General features: G+C 41.6%; 1 protein-coding gene across 5 annotated transcripts in view; it reads left to right on the top strand.

Moving 5' to 3' along the window:
* FAM13C (family with sequence similarity 13 member C) overlaps positions 1 to 27,050 on the top strand; it is a 117,804-nt gene that overhangs the window by 73,297 nt on the left and 17,457 nt on the right. For all 5 annotated transcript variants that reach the window (XM_055092820.2, XM_008974649.4, XM_008974647.4 and 2 more), the window contains 4 exons: positions 6,043 to 6,127; positions 20,524 to 20,734; positions 21,946 to 22,084; positions 26,479 to 26,560. In XM_055092820.2, the coding sequence (XP_054948795.1) occupies positions 6,043 to 6,127; positions 20,524 to 20,734; positions 21,946 to 22,084; positions 26,479 to 26,560 (517 nt within the window). The remainder of the gene's footprint in view (positions 1 to 6,042; positions 6,128 to 20,523; positions 20,735 to 21,945; positions 22,085 to 26,478; positions 26,561 to 27,050) is intronic.

Raw genomic sequence — 27,050 nt, 5'->3', positions numbered from 1 at the left:
GCTTTCCATGTGGAGCTGGATGTGTGGCATCATGCCTGCAAGGTGGACACGAACTCTGCACATTCACTGCAAGCTGTCCTGAAGCCTTCTTGGGGTGGCTCTGCAGGGCACAGACCTGGTAGGACAGATCACCCATCCACTGGAAGGACATGTATGTGGCAGTGGTGTAGATCAGGGGTCTCCAACCCCAGAGCCATGGACCAGTACCAGCCTGTAGCCTGTTAGGACCTGGGCTGCACAGCCCGAGAAGATGAGCAGTGGGCAGCGAGCTTTACTGCCTGAGCTCCGCCTCCTGTCAGATCAGTGGTGGCATTAGATTCTCAGGAGCATCACCCTATTGTGAACTGCGCATGTGAGGAATCTATGTTGCATGCTCCTTATGAGGATCTAATGCCTCATGATCTGAGGTGGAACAGTTTCATCCCAAAACAATCCCTGTGCCCCAGTCCATGGAAAAATTGTCTTCTGCAAAGCCGGTCCCTGATGCCAAAAAGGTTGGGACTGCTAGTGTAGATTACTCATAGACAAATCTCCCCGTCCCCTTGTCATGGGTTCCTTGATCCTCAGAACAAGTATCTCTTCATGGACCCATCCCACACAGTGTGTCCAAGTCCCCACTCTCTGTTCAGGAGGACTTACAAGTGGCCCATGGTGCCAAAAGGCAGACTGTCCTCAGGTAATGGGTCAGTGAGGGGTGGGAAGGAATATTACTGAGGACAGCTGGTCTGCAGAGTTTCTTCCTCTTTGCCTTCTTGTCCTCCATTTATAACAGTTTGTTTTCCCTTCTACTTGGGGATCTTCTTGTTTCTCCAGACCTTCATCTTTTGTCTCCTATTCCATTTGCCACTTAATTTCTTCCCTATTACTCTAAGTTTAATCCTATCTAATAGCTGAAGAAGGAATAAACCAGCCACACAACTAGATCTCCTTTGACACTCAGAGTCTTGCTTAGTGTGAGTACAATGAGGGAGAAAGTGGCAGAGGAAGATGGATGAGAACAACCGATGGATACTTCTTCTTCTTCTTTTTTTTTCCCCCTGTTGCCCAGTCTGGAGTGCAATGGCATGATCTTGGCTCACTGCACCCTCCACCTCCTGGGTTCAAGGAATTCTCGTGCCTCTGCCACCCAAGTAGCTGGGATTACAGGAGTGTGCCACCATGCCTGGCTAAAGTTTTATATTTTTAGTAGAGAAGGGGTTTCACCATGTTGGCTAGGCTGGTCTTGAACTCCTGACCTCAAATGATCCACCCACCTCGGCCTCCCAAAGTGCTGGGATTATAGGCATAAGCCACTGTGCCCAGCCACCAATGGATACTTCTAGCCATAACTGGGTCATGGCATTATACCTCTGTTCCTATGGGAGACCAGGGATCTCTGAATGTGAACTCCTGTGCAGTGAAATTCTTTGAAACCTATTTGTGTTGTCTGGACATTTGGTTCCGTTCCAAACACAGTGTCTAAGCACCCACTCCATGCCAGATTCTGTGCATCCATCTCCAGTCCATGTGCCTGTTTGCTTTTCTCTCCTTTAAAGTTGTAAGGGGACTTAGAACTCATGTAGCCTAAGGGCCTTGCTAGGCAGGTGCAGAAATAAGACCCTGGGCGGTAAAGTGATGAGTCAAGGCCTCAGTGTCAGTGTAGTGTACAGCCTTGCCACATGGCCAGAGCTCTGTCCGGCAGCCTTTGGGGTTTGGAGATAGTCATACTAAACACAGAATCCAGTCCTTGTGTGTTTGCAACATGCTGGTGCTCTGCAAAGTGCTTTCCAGCTTTCCATGATTTCCCTTGTTTAATTCTGAGAGCATCCCTCAGAGCAAGTACCATTGTTGTTGTTAACACTGCCCCTTTATACAGAGGACATTAAGGCCCAGAATAACTAGGATGCTTGGCCAAAGTCAGACACATGGTATGTAGCAAAGCTGACATTCCCTCTCGTTCTGTGGGAACCTGAAAGCTATGCCCTCTTCTGCTTTGCAGAATATACAAGAGCACTTACAAATTTGAGACAGGCAGCTGGTTCTACAATTAAAAAAAAAAAAAGAATGAAAGGTAAAGTTAAAGAATGCTAGCCTTTCTTTTTACTTTACCTTTCATTCATTTTTAAAAATTCTTAAAATATATCTAACCTAAAATTTACCATTTAACTTTTTTTTTTTTTTGAGACAGAGTCTCACTCTGTCACCCAGGCTGGAGTGCAGTGGCATGATCTCCGCTCACTGCAACCTCCACCTCCTGGGTTCAAGCAATTGTCCTGTCTCAGACTCCTGAGTAGCTGGGACTACTGGCGCCCCCGACCATGCCCGGCTAATTTTTGTATTTTCAGTAGAGACAGGATTTCACCATATTGGTCAGGCTGGTCTCGAAGTCCTGACCTCAAGTGATCCTCCCACCTCTGCCTCCCAAAGTGCTGGGATTACAGGCATGAGCCACCACGCCTGGCCTTTTTTTTTTTTTTTTTTTTGAGATGGAGTCTCGCTCTATTGCCCAGGCTGGAGTGCAATGGTGCGATCTTGGCTCACTGCATCCTCCACCTCCTGGGTTCAAGCGATTCTCCTGTCTCAGCCTCCTAAGTAGCTGGGAATACAGGTGCGTGCCACCACACCCGGTTAATTTTGGTATTTTTTCGTAGAAATAGGGTTTCACCATGTCAGTCAGGCTGGTCTCAAACTCCTGACCTCAGGTGATCCACCGCCTTGACCTCCCAAAGTGCTGGGATTACAGGTATGAGCAACTGCACCCTGCCACCATTTAAACATTTTTAAGTGTGTAGTTCAGTGACATTAAGTACAGTCACACTGTTGGGCAACCATCACTACCATCCATCTCCAGAACTTTTTTCATCTTCCCAATATAAAACTCTCTACCCATTAAACAATAGCTCCCATCTCCTCCCTATGTCCCACCCCCCAGCACCAGCTCTTGATAACCACCATTCTACTTTCTGTATGATGAATATATATATATATATTTGAGATGGAGTCTTGCTCTGTTGCCCAGGCTGAAGTGCAGTGGTACAATCTCAGCTCACTGCAACCCCAAACTCCCGGGTTCAAGCGATTATCGTGCCTCAGTGTCCTGAGCAGCTGAAATTACAGGCGTGTGCCACCATGCCCAGCTAATTTTTATATTTTTAGTATAGACGAGGTTTCCCCATGTTAGCCAGCCTGGTCTCAACCTCCTGGCCTCAAGTGATCCGCCTGTCTCAGCCTCCCAAAGTGCTGGGATTTACAGGCTTAGGCCACCGCTTCCAGCTTCGATGAATTTTACTACTCTAAATATCTTATGCAAGTGGGAGTATACAGTAGTTATCCTTTTGTGATTGGCTTATTTCACTTAGCATAATGTCCTCAAAGTTTATACATGTTGTGGCATGTTGCTGTGTCAGAATTCCTTCCTTTTGAATGCTGAACAATGTTCCATTGTATGTGCATAACCACGTTTGGTTTATCCATTCATCCGCTCATGGACACTTGGGCTGTGTCCACCTTGTGTTAGTCTGTTAGTTCTTCCATGACAAATATCACAGACTTGGAAACTTAAACAACAGAAATGTATTTTTTCACAGTCCTGAAGACTGGAAGTCTCAGATCAAGGTGCCAGCAGGGTCAATTTCTCCTGAGCCTCTCTCCTTGTCTTGCAGACAGCTGCCTTCTCACATGGCCTTCTTTCTGTCCGTCTCCCTGGTATTGCTTCCTCATCTAACCCTAATTGCCTCTTTAAAGGGGCTGTCTCCAAATACAGTATCATTGGGGGTTAGGGCTTCAATGTATAAATTTTGTAGAGACATTATTTTATCCAAAACATAACTCTTGGTTATTGTGAGTAATGCAGCCATGAGTATGAGTGTATGAATATCTGTTCAAGTCCCTGCTTCCAATTGTTTTGGCTAGATATGCAGCAATGAAATTGCTGGATTATATGGTAATTCTATTTTTAATATTTTGGGAGCCCATCATTCTGTTTTGCATAGTGGCAGCACCATTTTGCATTCCCATGGCATTATTTGTTAATCTTCAGGGTAGTTTTGCTCTTTTTGAGAGGTCACTGATTTCCAATGTCCTTCAGTAGGAAACTTGCCTGGAATCTTTCTGCTTGCCTCCCAGCTGCTTGTTTACTAAATAGTAAATCCTCCCAGAAACTTGGTGTGCCTGCTCCTTCAGCAGCTCCTGTCAACAACCTCAATTCTTGCTTCCACACTCAGCTGCTGGGAAAACATCCCAGAATGGAGGAGGAAGTCAAAAAAATGGCCCAGTCCCACACAGGTACTTCACGTGAGCTATGGGCTCCCAGACAGCAGCCGCTGAGCTCTTAGGAGGTTTGCGCCAGGTCCCACCCCATCTCCAGGCATGGCAGAGGTGTGATCCTGAGCCTGCCTAGGCACCTGCTCCTTTCAGAATGGTGAAGAGACAACAGATTTTAGACATCCCTTGGTGGGCAGCTTGTAAAACACGACTGTAGGTTCATACTCACATCAACAGAATGGATCAAGGGGTGTGTGTGGGACTCGATCTTGCATGGAAGGGAGGAGTTGGGGTGTGAGAGATGTTGGATAGATGTCTATGTGAGGAAAGTTGTGAAGGTGTGTATGGAGCAGGTGTGTGTGTGTGGACAGTATGTGAAGGCATGGGAATTGGATGTGGGTGTGTGTGGGGTGGGTGTGCATGGGTATGTGTGGAGTAGGCTGGGAGGTTTCGGGGGCTGGATGTGAGGGTATGAGGTATGTGTGGGGTAAGGGTGTGTGTGTGTGGAAGGTGGGGTGTTTTTAGGTGTGGGGAGTAGGGATGAGAGTATAGGGGTTTGGTATGAGCGTCTGTGTGGAGTAGGAGGTGAGGGTAGGTATGAGAGTGCGTGTAGGATGGAGGTGATCACTAGGGGCTGAGGGTGTACATACGTGTGTGTGTGTGGAGTAGGGGGTGAGGGTGTGTATGTGGCAGGGGTGGGGCTGTGGAGTGGGAGTGACACTGTGTGGGGGAAAGGATATGCAGAGGGTAGGGTGTGAGTAGGTGTGTGTGTGCCTGTGTGTTTTGGAGGGTCCTAGCAGGGAAAGGACCAGTGGCTCTGCTCCCGGTGCCCACCCCTGCTGGAGCTGGGAGGACAGAAGAGCAGCTGAGACCTGCAGAACCTTCTCGTGGAGAGGGAGAGAGCCTGGCCAGGGACTCAGGCTGACTCACTTTCACCTGGTCGGGGGAATTAATTTGCTGGCATCTGCATCATGGCAGGATGCATGCGTCAATCTGTATGACTTTGTTCTTATTAAGAATCATGGGAGAAATTTTAAATGAGAAATGAAGAGAGTGGGTGGGAGGTTATGCTGAGGGCTATGAAAGATAAATTGCTTCTTCCTCAGTGGCTAGGCCATGCTAAATGACCAAGGTCATCTCCCTCCACCCTTTTCTTTCACCCTGTTCTCATGTAAGAGAAGTAACTTTAGAAGACACACACACACACACACACACATACCCCAGCATACCAATGTGGACTAGGGAGCCTCAAAGCCCCTCCCAGATGCCAGGCAGCCTCTGCAGCAGTAACTCTTTGTGCACTGCAGTTTGCTGCAGTCTTTGCTTTGGAGGGATGATGGCTTTTATGAACGGTAGCCAGGGAGGGACCTAATGTCTTCTGCTTCCTGATGTCAGCACAATGAATGAAACACTCAAAGCGTAAAGCCTCAAGCACCCGGGAAGCAGATATCTTCTCAGATTGGTTCTCCAGATGCAGCGTCTCTTGCTGATGAAATCACCAGTCCCATGTGTCACAGATAATCCATATACGTTAGGATTTAAATGAGGCAGAAACTGAGCCTGCATGTGGAATGATGCGTATATGATTCTGGCACAACCAGTTCTTTCCCTGAAGCAGCTGTTGCCACCACCCTCTTCCTGCCAGGCAGTGGAGGAAGGTGCTTGCGGGAGCTGCGGACACACTGTTGTGTGTTAGGCATCTACTTAGCTGGCCTCATGTTCTGCTTTTGCTGGCAGAATTCCTTGCTGAAGCTGCAAGCCCTCGAATCTGATCTGTGCTCTGCATTTTTAACAAACCAGGAAGAAGCTGCTCAGGTGCATGGAGTCAAGGACCCAGCGCCAGCATCAACCCAGAGTGTGCTTGCCGATGGGACAGATTCTGCAGGTAAGATACAGGGCTGGGGGTTGTCCCAAATTGTACTCTCAAGGTAGTTCAGTCTCTTGCTGGTTCACACTCAGCCTGAGCCCCTGAGGGAAAACAGTGCCTGGGGCAACATGAAAGCCCAAGAGGTGCTTCTGAGTTGCCCAGGAGTTGCTGAGGGGGAGCAGGAAGGATTGGGATTTGCTATAACATAGACCTGTCTAGATGTGGCCAAGAGTCACACTTACACAAATGGGTGTCATTTGTGTAAGGTGAAAGTACCCATCACAACTTCTAGTCTTCATTTTCCCATTTGGTCTCCTGGGACAAATGAGTGCTATGCTTATTTTATATTACTGGACCTAGATAACCTGTGCTGTCTTGAAATTCTTCTTTTTGATGTGTTGAGGATGGGGAAGTTTCCATACTGCTACTTCCTTTCCTGTTAACTGCTTGTAAGATGATCCATGCATGCAGGGAAAGTGGGGGTGAGTGGTCCACTGACAGCTCATTCTGATCCTGTATTGTCTTGTTTGGTTTCCATTTTTTTTTCATTAATTTCCTTGTCAAAAAGTCCCAAATTGAGTCTCAATTTTCTGTTAGTCTCTGGCTTTAATTCCGGGGATGGTAGATTGGCTAGCCAACAGCAGGCAAATTAATGTTCCCAGGAATATTTGGAGAGGAAAGAAACACTGATTTATATAAGTGAGAGCACAGCTTATGTTTTCTAACATAACGAAGAGGTCACAAGTTTGCAGACTGGTTTCCAGATAAATGGTAGAAATAGGCTTAGGGAGCATTCTTCATGAAAGGTCCTTAATCTCTAGGAGTTGAAGGCAAAGATTTACACAGGTAATCTGTTTCAGTACCATTAGCAATTGTACATTTTAGATACTCCTGTTGAAAGCAGACCCCATAAATATATACACCTACTATATGCCCAAATTAAAAGTAAAAATAAATAAACAATTTAAACAAATTTTAAAGAAAAAAGAAAGAAAACAGACCCACATAGTCTAAGCAGGTAAATCAGTAATCTCCAGTGCTGGAATGTGTACTAATAATGGTGGCATATAATAGCTACTAGTAGTAGCTACTGTCATTATTTAAAACATTCTATGATCCTGGCACTGTTCTAAGCACTTTTTGTGTGTTATATTAAATACTTAAACTGACCTGTGAAGTACTACCATTCTTCATAAGACACTGAAGCCTAGTATAGCATTGCTGGTGAGTGGTACATTGTTTCCCTATGGATGCAGGTGGCCAGTTGGCTGTCTTTGTTGCCCAGTGAGCTCTCCTGCTCTGTTGGCCATTATGTTTGGATGAGTGGCAAATAAAATTGAACAGGAGCCAATGTCAAGCCAATTAGCAATTTCAGTCAGATTATTTAGACAACATCCCTTTTCTTCCCTCAACACCATATTCCACTCCCTGCAAACAAACAACATATTTAATACAAAACACATAAAGAAGTCTCAAGCCAAGTACAAGTTAACTGTTGAGTTATTTGATGATTTGGATTAACTATACAAGTTTCTGACAAAGTGTTCAGTAAAATATTTGTTGCATGTTGGATGTGGATATATTTTTTCTTCTTTTCATCATGACTTTTATGTGTCTTCCCAACAATTAAGAATAGTTTTGGATTTTCTAATTCAGCATGGGCAAGATTTTGTACAAGCTTATTATTACTTGTTATAAAATGAAAATAAATACAGGGTTTATGTAGGGATTGCTCACATGGAGGAACTAGCAATGCATTCCATGTTAAATATCAAATGGCAGAGATGTGCAGAAGTCTCTTTAGAGAGGAGGCTTGTGGGTTGCATGCTGGATTTTCCAAAATGTAGATGAATCTGAAATGTCTCAGAGATCTCCCAAGAGAGTCTAGAAAACTAGATTGTAGAGACATCTAGAAAACTGATGTTTCCAGGGACCTAAGGAGTCTCTTCATTTGGCAGGGATATTGCCAAAGTGACAGGCAGTTGTAAGGTGCCTTTGTGACTTAAATTATGGGATGGTTTGGTCTCACTGGGTTCTTAGATGCACTCTTACAGGAAGACCATGCATTTTTCTAATCAATGAGTCACTCAGGGAAGAAATTTATGCTCAGATCCATGGTTCTTAACTCAGGGATGGATTTCTAGAATGATCTTTGGACACCTTAAAACTTTAAGTTTTTTCATGTTAGTCCTGGTGAGAGGATGGTTGTGTAAGATGAACACAGATGGCCATAGTCCATAAAAGATTATAGTAACTTATAAACAGTTTTCTCTTTCTTAACATCTAGCATTATCTCTGAGCCTTACATGTATACAAATATTCAAATCATAATTGTTATAAAAATTCAATTAGTAATTTTTGATGTCAATAACATGGACAAAATCCGTGATTTTGAACACGGATTTGAATATGTGATATGAACAAGTGATTTTCATAAGAATACCTGGATATAATATGCTGTCACTTAACCATAAATAGCAAACATTCATAAGTATAAATTCATGTGACCTAGTGGGTTTCAAATTCACTATAGACTTGATTGGCTTTAACTTGGGTTTATGGGTTGCCAAGATCAGTTCCACCTAGTAAGAGACTTGACATGCTCCCCTGTCCTAGACATCCAGTTGTAAACTGCATATGCAGCAAGAACGCATTTCATGGTACCCCTGGGGACACTGTATTCTAGATACTGTTCCAGAACCTTCTTACAGATCATAATTACCAGGAAGCTTTTCCAATGTGGAGATTCTCTGGCATCCTCTCTAGACAGTCTAGGATGAAAGTCCTGGAATCTGTGTGTTTCATAAACCCTCCTGAATAATAGAACCACACTATTCAAGTGGACAGTGTCTTGAATTGGGAGATAATGTCAAGTTCTGTCTGACTCTGCTGTACCTCAATTTTGCCAACGGGAAGAGGCTCACAGATCACATGGGACTTGTAACTCAGGGTCTGTGGCCAGTTGGCTCCATCTGCTTACTTATTTCAGGAGGAGAAAGTCCAAGGGTTGGGAGTGAGTGGGATGGGGATATAGACAGATTTGAGGAATAGAGGGCCCTTAGGGAAAAATTGATGGAGAGGAAATTGGCTGCAAGGCAGCTTGGGGCCATACAAAGGGTAACCAACTGGATTGGTTTGCACAGGATTGTCCTACTTTTAGCACTAAATATCCCACATGCTAGGAAATCTTCACTCCCAGATATTCCAGGACAGTTGGTCACCCTACTTGTAGGTTGCAAACCACAACCTGTAAGACAGAAGCTGTTATAGACTGAGTCTTTGTGTTTCCCCAACAACTTATTAAAATATATGTTGAAGTTTGGAGGTGGGACCTTGGGAAGGTGATTAGGCCATGGGATTAGTGCCCTTATAAGAGTACAGAAAGCTAGCTTGCCCTCTTCCCTCCATGTGAAGCTGTAAGAAGTCAGCCCTCTGCAAGCTGGAAGAGAGCCCTTATCAGAAGTTGACCAGGCTGGCACCTGATCTTGAACTTCTAGCCTCCAGAACTGTGAGAGATAAATTTCTGTTGTTAATAAGCCACTCAGTCTATGGTAATTTGTTATAGCAGCCAGAACTGACTAAGGCAGAAACCCACATAATAGGCTCAAAATACCTCTAACTCTATCAATATCTTCTTACAGCTGAAGCAAATATTTCCAGCATGGAATTAGGAAGCACCTATTCTGATGTGATTGAACGGAAAATAGAATGAGGATTGTCTTTTCCACTGCTTATGATTTTAGAGTGTGGAGAAGGACTGTTCATGTTCCACATGACTCAGCATAGTAGCCTTTGTTCTGTCTGACCAAGGATGATTGATGGTTTGGAGTTTTAGCAAAAACTGTCACCAGAATAACTGCACACCTATTACTAAAAATAATAATTCCATAGCAGTACTTTATTATATTTTTCTAAAATCTTGATCTTCAAATTGAACTTTCAATTTGGATAAGACACTAATGTAGTATGTCTATTTAGAGTCTACAATTATTCTCATGCAGAATTCTGCATAATCTATAGGTCTCTTCCAAAGTTGAAGTTGACATAGGTCAGAGTCAACCAGAACCTGACCTTTTCGCTCATATTTCCAGACACTGTCCACTTGACCAGAAGTTTTCATTTAATTGGAAATGCTTATCAAATTTACAGCTGTCTGAGATCCCTACCTTAAAATTAAAAATTAAAATATAAAGATGAGGCCTAAGAATCCCTACATTTGAAAAACTCCCTTGATGATTCTGAAGTGCAAGAAGGTTCAGTAATACTTTATAGAACACGGTGCCACTCCAGTGGTGACATGAAATATGTTCCTGCTGCAGGTGCGATTTAGAAATATATTTCTAGAATAGGAAAGCATTTCAGGTATCCTACTAGGAGCATCTGGTTATCCATAAAACTTGATATTTCAGCCTATGTGGGGGCAACCCCAGATAGTCTTTGAAAGTCAGTAAGAAGAGATTTTCATTCAACCTCAGAAGTGCACAGAATTTCCAAATATCTTTTAGAAACTTAATTCATTATGGTGTGTGTGTGTGTGTGTGTATGTGTATGTGACATCGAGACTTCTAAAGCCTTCTAGAGCCTTTGTATATATTCAGGATGTACCATCTAATGCTTTAACTGAAAAAATGGCTACTATTATGGAAAGTAGTACTTCATTTATTTGTCTTAAGTTGGTTCCTTTAAAATAGGGGTTTTCAATTGGGGTCTATTTTTTGCCGCCCTCGAGGACATTTGGCAGTATCTAGAGACACAACTGGTTACAATGAGGGGGTGGACATTCCTGGCATCTGGTGAGTAGAAGCCAGGAATTCTGTTAAACATCCTGAAATGCACAGGACCACCCTTCTCCCTCATCAAAGAATTATCTGGTTCAATAGTGCTGAATGGTCAATAGTTCTGAGGTTCAGAAACCTTTGCTGTAAAAGCTCTTAAGTGAATAACATCAACATTAGCTAACAATGACCTCTTTACTTGCATCAGGCATTAGTGAATGGATTGGGCATTAGTGGATGGATTTTCTTATTCTGCACAAGAACTCTATGATATAGTTTTCATTATCACCCCCAGATGAAAGATGAGGAAATAAACTTGGAGATGTAACTGGTGATATGGTTTGGCTTTGTCCCCACCCAGATCTCATCTTGAATTCCCATGTGTTGTGGGAGGGACCTGGTGGGAGGTAATTGAATCATGGGGGCAGGTCTTTCCCATGCTGCTCTCGTGATAGTGAATAAGTCACATGAGGTCTGATGGTTTTCAAAAGGGAAGTTTCCCTGCACAAGCTCTCTTCTCTTGTCTGCCACCATGTGAGACAAGCCTTTCCCTTCTGCCATGAATGTTAGGCTTCCACAGCCACGTGGAGCTGTGAGTCCAATAAACTTCTTTCTTTTATGAATTGCCCAGTCTTGGGTATGTCTTTATCAGCAACATGAAAACGAAATAATACACTGGCTGAAGGGCCCAAAGCTGCTGAGTAGAGGGTGGCTAGGTGGAAAGTGGGGAAGTGTTAGTGGGGCTTTCCCCACTCTGACTCCATAGCCTAAATTCTTCATCAGTATGCTATTTACCATCCAGCTTAAATGGTAAGTCCCCAAATTTCTAATATTCTAGAATTTGGAATGAAATATATAGCTGGTCTATATACTCTCTATATAATTAACATATTTTTAAAGTCATTTTAAAATCCATCCCTGACTTTGTCTTGTCAGACTGAAGAGATCTAGATTTGTGGTTGATTTATTTGCTACAGCCCCTCTGTTTCTGTAATTTTGCCTCCTCTGATCAAATCCATCTCTAGGTCCCTGTGCCTCTTTTGATGTATATTTACCTGAACTGCATAGCGTATTTCACATGGAGTCAAATACTACAATTTTATTTGTAAATATCAGCAGAGGTACTATAGTTTTACAGAATGTCACCACTGGAAGAAACCGGGCAAAGTATACAAGGGATCTCTATTATTTCTTACAGCAGCATGTAAATCTACAATGATCTCAATTTAAAAAAATGAATTAATATGTGAAAATGGGAACAAGGGCATTTTATAAAATAAATATGAAATAATTATGCCTGTGGGATTGTTTTCCAAACCTTTCCTAGAGATGCACATTATTTTCTTGGCTTTTTTGTCATATCAGTATATTCTATCAGAGCTCCCCAAATCCCACACCTGATTAAACTAATAGCTTAGTGCTTGTTATTTGTTAGGAGTAGCTGGCTTTGTTTTCTTTAATGGCATCATTACTGGCCCGCAGTGCAAGTCATCTGCCACTATTGAACCTCTGCTTCATGGTTTATGAGCTTGTTCTGTGGTTGCTTAGCATTTCACTCTGAAAAATGTTAACATCATCTGCAAATTCAGATTTATCATTCTGCACTTCCTTTTCCATGCCATTTCTGAAATGTAGAATAAGATTAATTCAGGACCCATTTGCAAGTATTGGTACTGACATGTCCATCATAAAGACAGACATTAATCTCTTCCCTTAGCTGCATATTGTTAAGTGAACTTTGCATCCATTGCAAAACATGGCCCAATCATCATTCAGTTTTGTTTTAAAACAATCTTTGGCGTGAAAATCTTGCATAGACTTCTTGAAAACCCAGATATATTTTCATATCAATGGTTGTTTAAAATTTCTTCTTCCATGTCATTTCTGAAATGTAAAACAAGATTAATCCAGGATGCACTTACAAGGATTAGAACTGAATTATTTTCTTAAAATATTAATTCAACTCTGCCCTTTGCAAAAGGTTCTGCCTAGCTCAGAAAGATAGTTCCTTGCAGAACTTTACATGCTACTTGGGTGATCTGGGACAGGTTATTTACTCTCTCATCCTCCTCAGTTTCCTTTTGTTTAAAATGGGAAAAAGCATACTATCTAATTCCTAGGATTGTTGTTAGAATGGCATGCTATAATATATATATGAAGCTCTTAGCTCATCTCCTGTGGTAAATGCTCCATAAATGTCAGCTGTCATTATGTTAAAAGCTGGGCATTCTTTCTGTACTCAGAACTCATATCTCCTTTCCTCCAGTTGATAATGTTTACATTTGTCTTTGAATATGTATTCTATCATAATTTCTAACTACTTCCAGGGATTGGAAATGACATTTCATATTGTTCATTCCCTAGGTCCCCTCTAGAATCTTGCATATGATTGACATTACACTTATTCTCCTAAGCAAACGGTATTTATAACAGCAATAATCTATAGAGCTGATGGCTGAATAAATACTACCTATTAAATTTGGAATTACATTTGTAACAATAAAATCTGTCCTGTGCTAAACCTATGACATAACTTGGCCAGAAAAGTTATCTACTATTAATAATTTTTATGTGATTTTGTAACCATCTTCATAATCTATGAAGAAAGGAGCTTTGCATTAACCCCCTGTTTTCTAAGGAAAGATTTCAAAATGTACAGATGACTGTAATTCTCTGAGGCCACTTCTCCAACTGCTTTATAGGAAGGAAATATCAGTCCTACAGCCCAAACTTCCAGGTAGTTATTTAATTTTTTTAATTCACTTTTTACATTAGACCAAGTACTGTGTTATTATACCTGATTGTATTTGTCTTCAACTGATTACAAATGAGAATTCTGAATTTGAAGAGACTTGCCTGGCCAAGGATATAACAACTGCCAACAAGTGGTATCACAGACAAAGCCCAAGCCTCTGACTCCAGAGCCCGGGCTTTTAACCAGTAGCCTATAGTCATTACAAAAAATGTTAATAGACTTTATTTTTCAGAACAGTTTTAGGTTTACAAAAAAACTGAACATACAGAGAGTTGTCAATTACCACTTTTCCCCTGCACACAGGTTTCCTATATATTTTAGTCACTTTAAAAATACCTTTCATTGTTGGACATTTGGGTTGGTTCCAAGTCTTTGCTACTGTGAATAATGCCACAATAAACATACGTGTGCATGTGTCTTTATAGCAGCATGATTTATAGTCATTTGGGTATATACCCAGTAATGGGATGGCTGGGTCAAATGGTATTTCTAGTTCTAGATCCCTGAGGAGTTGCCACACTGACTTCCACAATGGTTGAACTAGTTTACAGTCCCACCAACAGTGTAAAAGTGTTCCTATTTCTCCACATCCTCTCCAGCACCTGTTGTTTCCTGACTTTTGAATGATTGCCATTCTAACTGGTGTGAGATGATATCTCATAGTGGTTTTGATTTGCATTTCTCTGATGGCCAGTGATGATGAGCATTTTTTCATGTGTTTTTTGGCTGCATAAATGTCTTCTTTTGAGAAGTGTCTGTTCATGTCCCTCGCCCACTTTTTGATGGGGTTGTTTGTTTTTTTCTTGTAAATTTGTTTGAGTTCATTGTAGATTCTGGATATTAGCCCTTTGTCAGATGAGTAGGTTGCGAAAATTTTCTCCCATGCTGTAGGTTGCCTGTTCACTCTGATGGTAGTTTCTTTTGCTGTGCAGAAGCTCTTTAGTTTAATTAGATCCCATTTGTCAATTTTGGCTTTTGTTGCCATTGCTTTTGGTGTTTTGGACATGAAGTCCTTGCCCACGCCTATGTCCTGAATGGTAATGCCTAGGTTTTCTTCTAGGGTTTTTAAGAAAATGTGGCACATATACACCATGGAATACTATGCAGCCATAAAAAATGATGAGTTCATGTCCTTTGTAGGGACATGGATGAAACTGGAAACCATCATTCTCAGTAAACTATCGCAAGAACAAAAAACCAAACACCACATATTCTCACTCATAGGTGGGAATTGAACAATGAGATCACATGGACACAGGAAGGGGAATATCACACTCTGGGGACTGTGGTGGGGAGGGGGGAGGGGGGAGGGATAGCATTGGGAGATATACCTAATGCTAGATGATGAGTTAGTGGGTGCAGTGCACCAGCATGGCACATGTATACATATGTAACTAACCTGCACAATGTGCACATGTACCCTAAAACTTAAAGTATAATTAAAAATAAATAAATAAATAAAAATAAATAAAAATACCTTTCTTTGGGTTCTTTTAGTATTAGCTTTTCATGCATAGAAAGAGTGCCTGGAAGTGACCAGATGGCATGCCCAGAAGCTTGGTGTCTGACACTGCTCTTGATGCCTCCCAGGCCCAGGGCTAGGTAGACAACCTGTCCTGTCTCTTCGAGTTCCTTGAGAATCATACGTTCCTCTGGCTCTATCTGGAGCTGCTGGTCCAACTTCCCTGACTGAATTGGCTAATTCAGCCTAACTCATGCCACTTGAGATGAATCATTCTTGACTATACTTTCTAATTGACTTGGGATGAGACTAGTAAAGGTACCGCCCACATCGAAGGTTGGAATTTCCTTCAGTGGTCTTTCTGTTTGCTTTGTATATTCAATGTTCCCCAAATATTCTCCCCATAGTGCTTCTGCTCATAAATGAAAACTCCCATTTGAAAATAGCTTTTGTCATCTTAATAGCAGATTTTTATCAGCTGTACCACTAAGGTGATCAACTATTCAAGAATCGACTAGAAGACCTGGAGAGTCAAGTAGGCTGAAAAATGATAAGCATCCAGCACCCAGCTTTCTCTGTATCCCTAGAGGGCACTTCTGAATATTCCACACTATGATGGATAATTTCTCTTTCCCTAGCTCCACAGCTCAGGGAGAACCCTGGACCTGGGCAGGACATTGTTCAGCCTTGTTATCTGAGCAGTTGGCTCCATTTTGGTGACATAGGGAGAGTAAAAGATGTTCTCAGAGATCAGAAGCTGTCCATTGGACATTTCCCTTGGTTATTGCTCAAATTCAATGAGATTGAGAGAGATTAAATAATGCATCCCAGGTCACACCAGTGACAAAACTGGGACGAGAATCTGGGTCTTCCTGAGCCTGTGGCTCGTGTTTTTATCCATTATGGCAAACTGCCTCTTGGGTTTGCAGGGTGACTGTCATGAAGCCCAGCCCTGTTTTCAGGGTGACAAATTTCCCACCCCTCCAGCTCCCTAACACGTCTAGTGGCCATCTATAGAAACTGGCACATAAGACTGCTTGGAGTGCTGACCTCCTCACTGCTCAGTCAGTCTCCCCAACCCAGAGTCCCTTTTCATCTGCCCTCATTCCCACCTGACATGACGATACTGCATCTCCTTTCTCAGTGCTATCTACCCAAGGAAGCTCATCTGTTTTCTCGCCTTGGTTATTGGGATGACTTCAGGTTTACCCATGTTCTCTCTCCCCTAACCATATAGCTAACCCTTTAGTGCCTCAGGAACTCAAATGTGACATACCTAAAACTGAACCCATCATGTATCCATCAGATGTTTTCTTGGTTGTTTTTCATCTTTGTTTTTGTGGTCCTCTGTGTGTGGGTGATGCTATTATCCTCCCTGCTGTCTGTCCTGAGAGAGGCTGGTTGAGAATGCTAAGGCCTGAACCTCATTAGAATCACAGACATGCTTTTGGCTTATTTATCATTTGAAACCAACAAAGGCTGAAGTTTGGCATTTTGGAATGTCCCTGAATGCTATTTATGAGCCCACCATGATGGGCAATTCCAAGAGTGCAATTTTACGAATCTACACATCTCAGCACCCCATCTCAAGTTTTTGCAGATAGAGATTTACTTAGGTTTGGAATAGCTTTAAATTCACATTAGAAAGATAGATTTTTAAATCTGACTAACTCATTTAACCACTATAGTGTAGCATTTGCTTCTGCTTGGGGTTACAGCCTGAGCAGAAGTGGTCTCTTGGCCTTCACACACTGATAGTAACTACTTTTCTTCTGTATGTTCCCTTCTGCTCAGTGACTGTGCTGCCAGAAACACTCTGGCTTCCAAGTCAGAGATGTGGCATCCTCTATGTCAAGCACTGGTCAAACTCTCCCTGAATGGAGATAGCCTAGTTACGCAACATTTCCTAGTGAATTTAAAATGAAGAGCATATTACTACCAGCCTCATGTAGTTGTTATGAAGATTAAATACATGCAAAAAATCTCAGAATAAGATTGAGGACACAGTGAGTCACTTCATAAATATTAGATATGATGATTATTATGTTTTTATAAATAGGGACTCAGAGTAGTGACAACATGTTGAGGGATATATTGGTTCTTATTTTCCACATTAACCCTGTAGGGTTTCCAAATGAGGTTGGTGTTCAGTAAGAGAAGACAATATTCAACTTTCTTATATTAATAATAATATTTGTTAAAAATAATGGGTCTCATAGATGCTGTGTTCAGTAGTTTCCATGCTTTATCTTAAGATTTCACCAAATACCCTATACAAAGGATGCATGGGTGAATATTGTTACTTTTAAGAGGAATTTGTTTTAATGTGTATTAGTTTTTAAAAATGTAACTAGTACATCAAATTCATGAATTCTTGGTCCTTGCTTAGGATGAAGCGTAAGCATAAGTAACAGCATTGTTGCTACAGTAGTCTCCCCATATCCTGGGCTTCCCTTTCAGCAGTTTCAGGTGCCCACAGTGCAGTACAATAAATAGTTTCAGAGAGATCATATTTACACAACTTTTATTACAGTATCTTGTTATAATTGTCCTATTTTATTGTTAGTTGTTGTTGTTAATCTCTTACTGTGCCTAATTTATGAATTAAACTTTATCAAAGCTCTCTCTATATATAGGAAAAAACGTAGTATATATAGGGTTTGATGCACTCTGTGGTTTCAGGTGTCCACTGGGAGTCTTGGAACTTATCCCCTGCCAATAAGTGGTGACTACTGTATTGGCACAATGTTGTAGAGAGTGTCTCCTTTTATTTTTCTTATCACAGTCCTGTGAGGAAGACAGGCCAAACAATGAAAAAGAGAGGTGGGGAAACTGGCTGGAGCCCCACAGAAAGTATAGGCGCACCAAACTCCTGGCTCCCAGACCCTTTCCTCTAAAACATACTGCATCGCAGGATGAGTCCTGGCAAGCTGCCCCTTCCTTGGGGATAGAAAGTAATGTGCCCCTAGGGAACAAAGGTTCCACCTTAGTTTAATATTGCCATCAGCTTCTCCCTACTGGGAAGTAGGGTCTGGAAGCAGTGGCCTGGACTCTTCCCAGGACAGCAGCAGCATTGGCTCTGAATCTACACTAGCCTCTTCTGAGCAAAGAGCTCAGTAATTCTGTCTACACAAATACACACACATATGCATGCATCAGCTGATTTAATTAAGCCCCTTCTCAACTCAAATGGGGAGTTTGGACAAAGAACTGAGGGGTTACAAAATTACCAGTTTTTGACTGGTGTTGCTTTTCAATTGGTTGCTTTGGGATCTTTCTGGCTCACAGCTTCCTTCAATAGTGAATTGGAGGCAAGGAGGTTAGGATGTTAATTGGGCCACATGGTAAATTATGCAAATGCCCAAGGGAAAACAGATGCCATATAAATGGAGGTTTACAATTACTGTTGCAATGCAGTTTTTTAAAAAGCCATTTGTAGTGATGTGTGATTCTACAAAGTTATATTTTAGGACTCTATGGGTTCCAGAAACTGAGATCTTTCCCTGGCACTGCTTCACAGTCATGTTACTAGGATCCCAAGTATTTCCATTTTGGCATTATAAAACAGCAACCAATAAGAGACCTTGTTAGTTTTGACCCTGGGGCCACAAATGAGCTGAAGGGTTGAAGGTCTCAGACCTTTTCCATTTCAGTAAAAATATGGTGGTCCCAGGTGCCTGCTAAAGATTATTTTCTTCCCCATTATTATTTCCAGAAGATATTTCCAAGAAACTGGCAACATGAATAAAACACATTTCTTCTTAGAGCCTGGTGGTTTAAGAAAAGGATTTGATGAGGAACCCATACACCTACTGGTGTATTTTGAAGGTGATATTATATGCTATGAGTTATTGGTTAGTAACTCTTATTCCTGTTACTGCTGAGGGCTCTTTCCAAACTGCAGAGTTTTCTGGGTAAATTATTCATGGCAAGGGTGTTGCCTGTGGTGATGTGTGTCAGTCACACCATTACACCTTGTCTTGGGCTGGAGGCACTGCCATTCGCCTCCCTCCAACTCTTTTGTCATCACATCCATTTCTGACTAGCCTCAGCCACCGACAGTGCTGTCAGTGAGCTGCAAAGGCAAAATAGGAGGCGTTATCCATTCTCCAGTCTACAATCCACCAGGGGAGAAGCCAGCTGAAAACACAGGAGGACCTAATCAGACCTTTGATGTTACGCAAAGCAGATTGCATTTCAAGCTCTAGAGAAAAGGAGCCACTCTAAATCTGATTAAGATTCATCTGGTACCAAATTGTGATAAGTGTTTATTTTGGACAAGCAGAGCATCAGTGTTTTCTGATTCTGCTTATTCATCCAGAAAATCTTTTGTTTCCCCCTTTCGTTGGAGAAGAAGTAGTAAGAGAAAGCCTTGGCTGGTCCTGACTTGTCTGTTGAGCAAACTTGAGAAGGAGACTGGGCTGCTTCTTGAATAACTCTGTACAGAGCCTAGGGTGCAGAGCTCCTTCTTCTGGCCCCCTGACTCAGTTTCCTAATGATCTGATCCCCTACTGCTGTGCCTCAGTCGCCTGCCCTTACTTCCATAGCAGAGGGGTACTTACCTTCTGGACGACTGTGAGGTGGGGAACTAACTTAAAAGGGGATTGGTTCTAGTGAGAATTCAGGGACAGAGATGGCTAGCCGGGGAGAGGGTTCGGAGAAGGTTTTGTGTATGTTTTTTGTTTTGCCTGAAATAAAATTGTACATAAAGTTTTGGAGAAAAAAATAGAATAATTCCTGATTCTACCATGCTTTGTAGTTGCTATGTAACCTCTTTGATCTTTTAGTGCATTTATTTGTACATATAAACGTATGTGTTTATGTAAAACGGAATGTTTTGTTTTGAAATTTGTGGTTTCCATTTAGCATATTCTGAACATCATTCCTTGTTGATAAGCAGAGTTCTCCATCATTTTTGATGATTGCTGAATAATTTTCTTTCTGGGGACTCCTCTCCCCTCTTCCTCTTGTTTTTCTTTTCTCTCTTTTCCTCCTACTCCCTTCTCTCCCTTCCTTCACTGGTTGTTATACCTTTTCTTCCTGATAATCTATAGTCTTTTGCTCCAGCTCCATTTTATTGTTTTCTTTTTATTGCTCTAACATTTTGTAATATACCCTCGGACTTATGCAAATAATGTGAAATGAAAAGAAGATTGTTTTGTAGTTTGGGGTTGTGTTGATTGTATAACTCATACCAAACTTATTTGTTTCCTTTGTTTTGTTAACAGCTTTGTAATATTTTCTGTCCAGGTTCTGTGAGAATAAACATGACAATATTTTGAAAGCTTTTCATATCCCCAGAAGGAAGAAATGACAAAGAGGCAAGCCATTATAATGAATGCTTATGATCTTTATTTAGGAACACGACAGTCTCAAGCCCTCTGTCACTTCTAAGTCTTGATGATTTGTCTCATTTGCCCAGACCCCTCACCAGTCCACAAAGATGGGCAGAATGAGGCCGACAGTGCACCAGAAGACCTCCAGTGTGTGGGGACCAGCAGGCTGCTCTATCACATCACTGATGGTGATAACCCACTGCTGTCGCCACGATGCTCCATCTTCAGCCAAAGCCAGAGATTCAACTTAGACCCCGAGTCAGCCCCATCTCCACCCAGCACTCAGCAGTTTATGATGTGAGAAAACTGTTTTGTTATTGTCTTCATTTCATACAGTTTTTCAAATACCACATTTATAAACTACAATGAAGTGTGACTGAAATAGCACAAATGTGCCTGCCTAACGCAACTGCGAGACTGGAACAATAAATGACAAAAATTAGTGTACTTGCTAGTTGGGGATGCCATTGCAGGCCTTGATACCTCAAGAGGAAATGGTCATGAGAGACAGGATAGCCCAGCGGCTCACATGTTTGAACATTTTTGGTGAAATGACCAGAATCTTAAGTAAGTATATGTACATGCACATATCAGACATATCATTCTTGATGAACTCAATATTCTTTCCATGTCCAGTGGTAGCATCAATGGATGAGTTCTGGGAACACTTGGGAGTTGTCCATCTACATTTCTTGTTAGATTCTAGAAAAGTGGTAGCTTACAATAGCTACCCTCATCCAAATAATGTGTGTGTGTGTGTGTGTGTGTGTGTGTGTGTGTGTAATCAGATGCCTGCCCCCTACACATTCCACTTGGAATTTGCATTTGAGATTGAGGAACTATGTGTTGTTTATGTTTAAGTTCCACAAATAATTTTGATGTATAATTAAGATTAAGAATCCCTTGGCTAAAAATATTCCCAGGGAATCCCTGGTTTCTCCGTCAGAACTCCTGCCATTTTTTCTTGAATATATCTAACCCTGGGTCCATGAACTATCTATCGATGGACCTGAAAGAGTTAGTGAATTATTGGCATTGCATGTAAAGTGTGTGTTATGTGAGGGGGTGTATGCAATTTCTGGAAAAGAGGCCCATCCTTTCATCATATTAAAAAAAAGTCCTGTTATGTCAAGAAAAGTTAACCACTCATCTAAATCTTCCTTGAAAATGTTGGTAGGTATGGCTTGGGCAACCTACTGAGGACAGAACCTCAACAGTACTGTCTCTTTCGAGTCTTAAATTGGCCTCCTCTAAGCTTTACAAAACACATTTCCTGGACTAATATTTTGACATTTTACACTAAAGTCCAAGACAACATCCACCCATAACAGAGTTTTGTGATAGGGAGTCTCCATTAATGAGCAGATGCTACCATGGTGGCCTCATCAAATAATGAACTTCCCTCTGGACTTCTCTGACAATCCAGGAATTTTGGTTTGTAGATCAACAGAACTGTTTACTGGAAGCCCACTGTTTTTGATACTCCTTCCTCCTTGTAATCACTACAGGCCGCGGAGTTCTTCACGCTGCAGCTGTGGAGATGGCAAGGAGCCACAGACCATCACCCAGCTCACCAAGCACATCCAGAGCCTCAAGCGGAAAATTCGGAAATTTGAAGAAAAATTTGAACAAGAAAAGAAATACCGGGTAAGAACCCTGGGGTTTGACATAGGAGCGGATTGGTCAGAGGTGTCTGGATTCTCCTCAGCCTCTGTCCTTCCTTTCTGGGTGCCCTTCTTTGCCAGGGGACAGCTCTGTTCCCATGGGCCAACCTGGACCTATCATAGAGTCTTCATCTTCTATCTGTCTTGTTCTCACCTGCTGTCAGTTGATCTCTGCTAGGATATTTTCTAGTAATGGATTACAACTATTATTTCCAAACTTATTTGATTATTGATCTCACCTTTTTTTTTCTGAGGAACAAAATTTGGAAAGCTTTGAATTATGGTCTTCTTCTTCTTCTTTTTCTTTTTCTTTTTTTTTTACTTTTTCTCAATTGCATTTTGATAAAAACTTATTAAAGATCCAAGGGAGGGGTCTCCAATTGTGGAACAGAATGAGGGAGAGATGGTTTCTTTGACATTAAAGTATTTCCTTGTTGGTGAATGAGGACCTCTCAAGTGACATCTGTTCAGGCCACTCATAAGAACCAACCCTAAGCCTTCCTTTCCCCATCAGAGAGACACTAGTTTTCATGCTAGTACTGCACTGCAGCAAACATGAGCCTCCTTTCTTCTTATGTAAGAAACAATAGGGTCATAGGTAAGTGTCTTGATGGTCAGTGTTGCTTTTATTTTCTCCAGTAGTGACCATGGCATACAGAAAAAGCATATCCAAAGAGAACTGGACAAAGACATTGGGTCTTCGGCAGAGAGCTCAGAACAGCTTGTTATTAGAATAAAAGAGAACAGGGAATAATCTCTCATACATCTTGAAATATTTAAAGGTTCACTAAACACTTGGTACAGAGGCAATTGGAAAGTTCTTGTGAGTATGAGAGTAAGTACTGGGGAGGGAGGTGAGAGTGGATAATATTCCACTCTTCCATTCTTCCTGTCCTGCTTCCCACAGTGGCCTGAAATTCACTGAAGGAGGAGTTTTAAGGAGCAGATTTTAGCTTTGCAAAAATGGGAGAAAAATCAGTTTGGCTTTCAAGGCAACTTTAGTCAGGATGTTGAAGATTGTCTTCCCCAGAGTCAGGCAGTCACAGCTATTTATTGTCTTTTACAGAGCAGAAGGGAGCTCAACACATTATTAGTCCAGGATTTTATTTTACAGATAATGAAACTGACACCTGATGGAAATGACTTGCCTAAGATAGTTGTGTTCTATCAGGTCGCAACTTGGGTCAGTGGATTACAGATGAGTAGGTTTTGCAATAGAATAGAAGTAAAATTTTTAAGTGTCTGCTTTTTAAAAGATCCAGGTATCCTGGGAGAAGTTTATTTCACCTGTTTGCTGCTGGCGTGTTACTGGATCTATGATGTCCTCGTATTGGAAAATACAGAGTAACAACCAGGGGCTCCATTCCCAGCACCTGTTAACACTTCTTATCTGGCAGTTCTTGAGTCAGACTATTTTGGATTTGAATCCAGCATGGCTACTTAAGAACTCTGTGATTTTGGACTTGTTATCTTTCTGAGTCTCAGTTTGGTCATGTGTAAAATGGAGTATCAGGTAGCGACTTCTTAAGTTTGTAAGTAGTAAATAAGGAAGTACATACATAATGCTTATTACAGTGTTTGGTACAAAGGAAGTAAATGGTCCTAGATAACACAAACTTTTAAATCTATGAGTTATATATTTAAATAGGCTACTCCATGGCAGTCTCTGCCTTGTCAGAAAATAAAGGAAAATTGTACATGTTAATTCTCCACTGGAGTTTTCTACCCAGAGCCACAGATCTTGGATGCTTATTTTGGAAGAGAATTCCTCCTGGAAACATCTTCTGCCTTTGTCTAGAGTTTTCTGAAGCTAGAGCTCACATGCACATGCACACACATGTACACACACACAAACATAGACTTAAATACACATATGGAAGGACAGATCAGGGAGCAGTAGGGGAAGGAAGCTCCTTGGTCACCGCTGCTTCAGTGTCTATAGAAGTCTTTGTTATAATCAGAACCTCACAGGTCTCAGGAAACCCTTGTCCTTCCTGTCAGCATGCCAGGCTGTGCTTAGAGGTTTGACATGTCAATGGGCTTTAACTGGTTGCTGTGTGTAAGGCTCCCCTTCCTGACAGCCTGACTGTGGAATTCATAGCACCCATTGCTAATTTTTGAATCTGGGCTCCTGCTGGGCCTCTGTGCTATTTTGATACCCATGTATCACGTATATCTTTCCATCTCTGTTTACTGTAACCATTTTATATACCTACCCCAAATTCTCTACATCTGATTTTGCATTTGATTATTGGACTCTTGGGCTAAGAAAAGGCTGCGTCAGCCACACGTCCACTTTCAGTGGAATCAGGGAATGTTAGAATTGGAAAGAATCAGTCTTTTGTCTTATCTGACAACTGAAGAAACTGAGGCCCAGAAAGGGGAAGTGAGTTTCCCAGAATCACACAGCAAAGAATAGTTCTAGCCAGAACAGCAACTGAGGTCTTTTTATAACCCTCCCAGTAATTTTTCTAATGTGTCTTTTTGAACCATCTTTGGCAGATCACAAATCTCATACAATGGCACTTAGGAGGTCAATTTTAATTGCATTGAACAAAATCTAAACCTATGTAATTTCCGTGTGTATGACGTTTGGGGTCTTTTGAATCAGAATATTTCACTTAAGAAGTTAAAAGTCTTGAAGATCTACAGCTTGTATATGAGAACTTTCCATGTGATTTGAGAGCTGCCATCCATGTGAGTCTGATTTAACCCTTTTAACAGCTTCTTCAAGGGTAGGGAAATAAATTCATTTCAGAAACTGATTTCAGGCTTTAAATTATTTTGTCAGAAATTTAGCCTTAAATTTCTTCTAAGTTCTATGCACCGTAGTAAAAACTTATTTCTTTTGCAGTCACTGGCTTAAGGCCTTAGGATTTTTTTTGTGTGTGTGTGTTTGTTTTTACCATATTTCAAAAGATGGAAATAACTGTGTGGAACAGATGCAGTGAAGCATTGTTCAACAAGGTGTGTTCTCAGATCGGAGTGGAGAATTCTCTAAGGATTTTGGGAAACCAAATGTAAAACATTGACTTTCCGTGTAACCAGACTGCTACCCAAACCAAAGTACTAGACGATACAGTGCATCATTCTAGCAAACCATAGATAGGTAGGACTAGGCTAAGCTGTTTTAGAGAGCTGGGGATTGAGGGCCACGTGTCACTGTCCATGGTCCTGAAACCAGGATTTTTTTTTTTTTTTTTTTTTTTTTTTTTTTTCCCCCTCCCACCCCTTCCCTATCCCTCTGCCATCCCTCAGGGAAACCAGTCTCCTATTCAAGCTCTTCTAGGAAAGAAACATTGTCAATCTTCTTTTCTATTTTAATTTTAAAATGTATGGTTTTTAAATCACTTCAGAACTGACAGAATCATGCCTTGTGTTTTACAATGAGCATACCTAAACTCATGTACACGTGATGATCCTGTCACACAGTAGTTTTTTCCTTTGAGTTTTAAAAATCTGCCATCTTCCTGTGCCTCCCTCTCACCAACAACCTGCCATTGTTACATGGATTTAGTGGATCCTTAAGGAAAAAAAATGACAGAACCCCTAGATTTGGTCATTAACAATGCACATATTTCAGGCTATTATGTTTATGATCATGTCACCTTGAGCATATTTTATACTTCCTTGTACATCCTTAATTTAAAGTAACCATTAATTTTCTTCAGCCTGCATGTAAGTTCCTATGGTAGCCTTGACTTGTTTAAGATCAGTTTTTACTGATCTGTGGGGGTAGAGGGACAGTATGTTTGACTACCACTAGTGAAGATATTAGAAATCCGCGTATCCCCCTAACAGACTGACTTCTCGGGAATATTGTCAGGTTTTAGAGATTCCGGAGTCTCCTTTCTTTAGCTTAGAGGATATAACTGATAAGAGCTAAATCTTCCAGTTTTTCAGTATTCTCCCACGGGTTATGGTCATAAGCATGTGTGTGAGCCACAAGCAAGGTAGTAACCACTGGTTTGTATCAGTGCAGTCATCTGCAGTGCTACAGAAAATGGCCTGGCAATGGGGTATATATGGGCTGTGGGTGACCTGCAAGGTGATTGACAGTTTGACTGCAGGGGCACTGGCATGGCCAGGACTATGTGAAAAATGTTAGGTGACTAGGCACATTTAGAAATAGTGCCCATAGCAAGGATTAAAGAGTAGAGGAGGTCAAGAATATTTACTGTTTCCTAGAGGTAACTTCATCAGAAGCAACTCCATCAGAAATTTCACACCCGAATTTCTCTCCCAGCTTTATATATTCCTAAACTATCTTTGTGTAGCTCATCTGTTTAAAAATTTTGTTTTTCCTTTTCTCTTTTTCTCCCCCACCCTCTCCCTCCTTCCCTCCCTTCCACCCCCATTTTTTCCTTCCCTTGGTAGCCTTCACATGGTGACAAGACTTCTAATCCTGAAGTCCTGAAATGGATGAATGATTTGGCTAAAGGTCGTAAACAGCTCAAAGGTAAATCCCAGCCAAAGATCTTTTTTCCTCACAAAGGAAGCAGTTAAACTAGTGATAATGTGCTCCAGAGCATTTTAGATTCATTTCCACCTGTGCCCTCTTGCACCTTGTTTTCTGCTTAGACTGTAACTCCCTTTTGAAATAAAGCACCCTGTATCTCTGTCATTGTTTGGCCCCATGTAATAAACCTCCTTACAAAGAAACTGAGGACCTCCAGACTCCCAAGTGGAATGATTCACTTCAATGCCAGGAACATTTCAACATGTGGAGCACTAACCTCCCTAGGTTATTGGATTGTTGGATGTTAGAAACAGAAGAGGCCTGAGAAATCATTTACTCCACACACTTCAGTGCATGGATGAGGACATTTATGCTCATAGAGAGGGGAGGGTTACATAGCTGGAAGGTGGTGGTGGGCCGGCCAGGTGTAGAATGTGGTTCTCCTGCCATGTGGGCTAGTGTCCTTCTTTCTCTGTCTTTCTCTGGAGAT

This window comes from Pan paniscus, chromosome 8 (assembly GCF_029289425.2).
Source record: "Pan paniscus chromosome 8, NHGRI_mPanPan1-v2.0_pri, whole genome shotgun sequence".
Lineage (NCBI taxonomy): Eukaryota > Metazoa > Chordata > Mammalia > Primates > Hominidae > Pan > Pan paniscus.
Note: the sequence above shows the minus strand (reverse complement) of the source record. Positions and strands in the feature narration are given on the sequence as shown.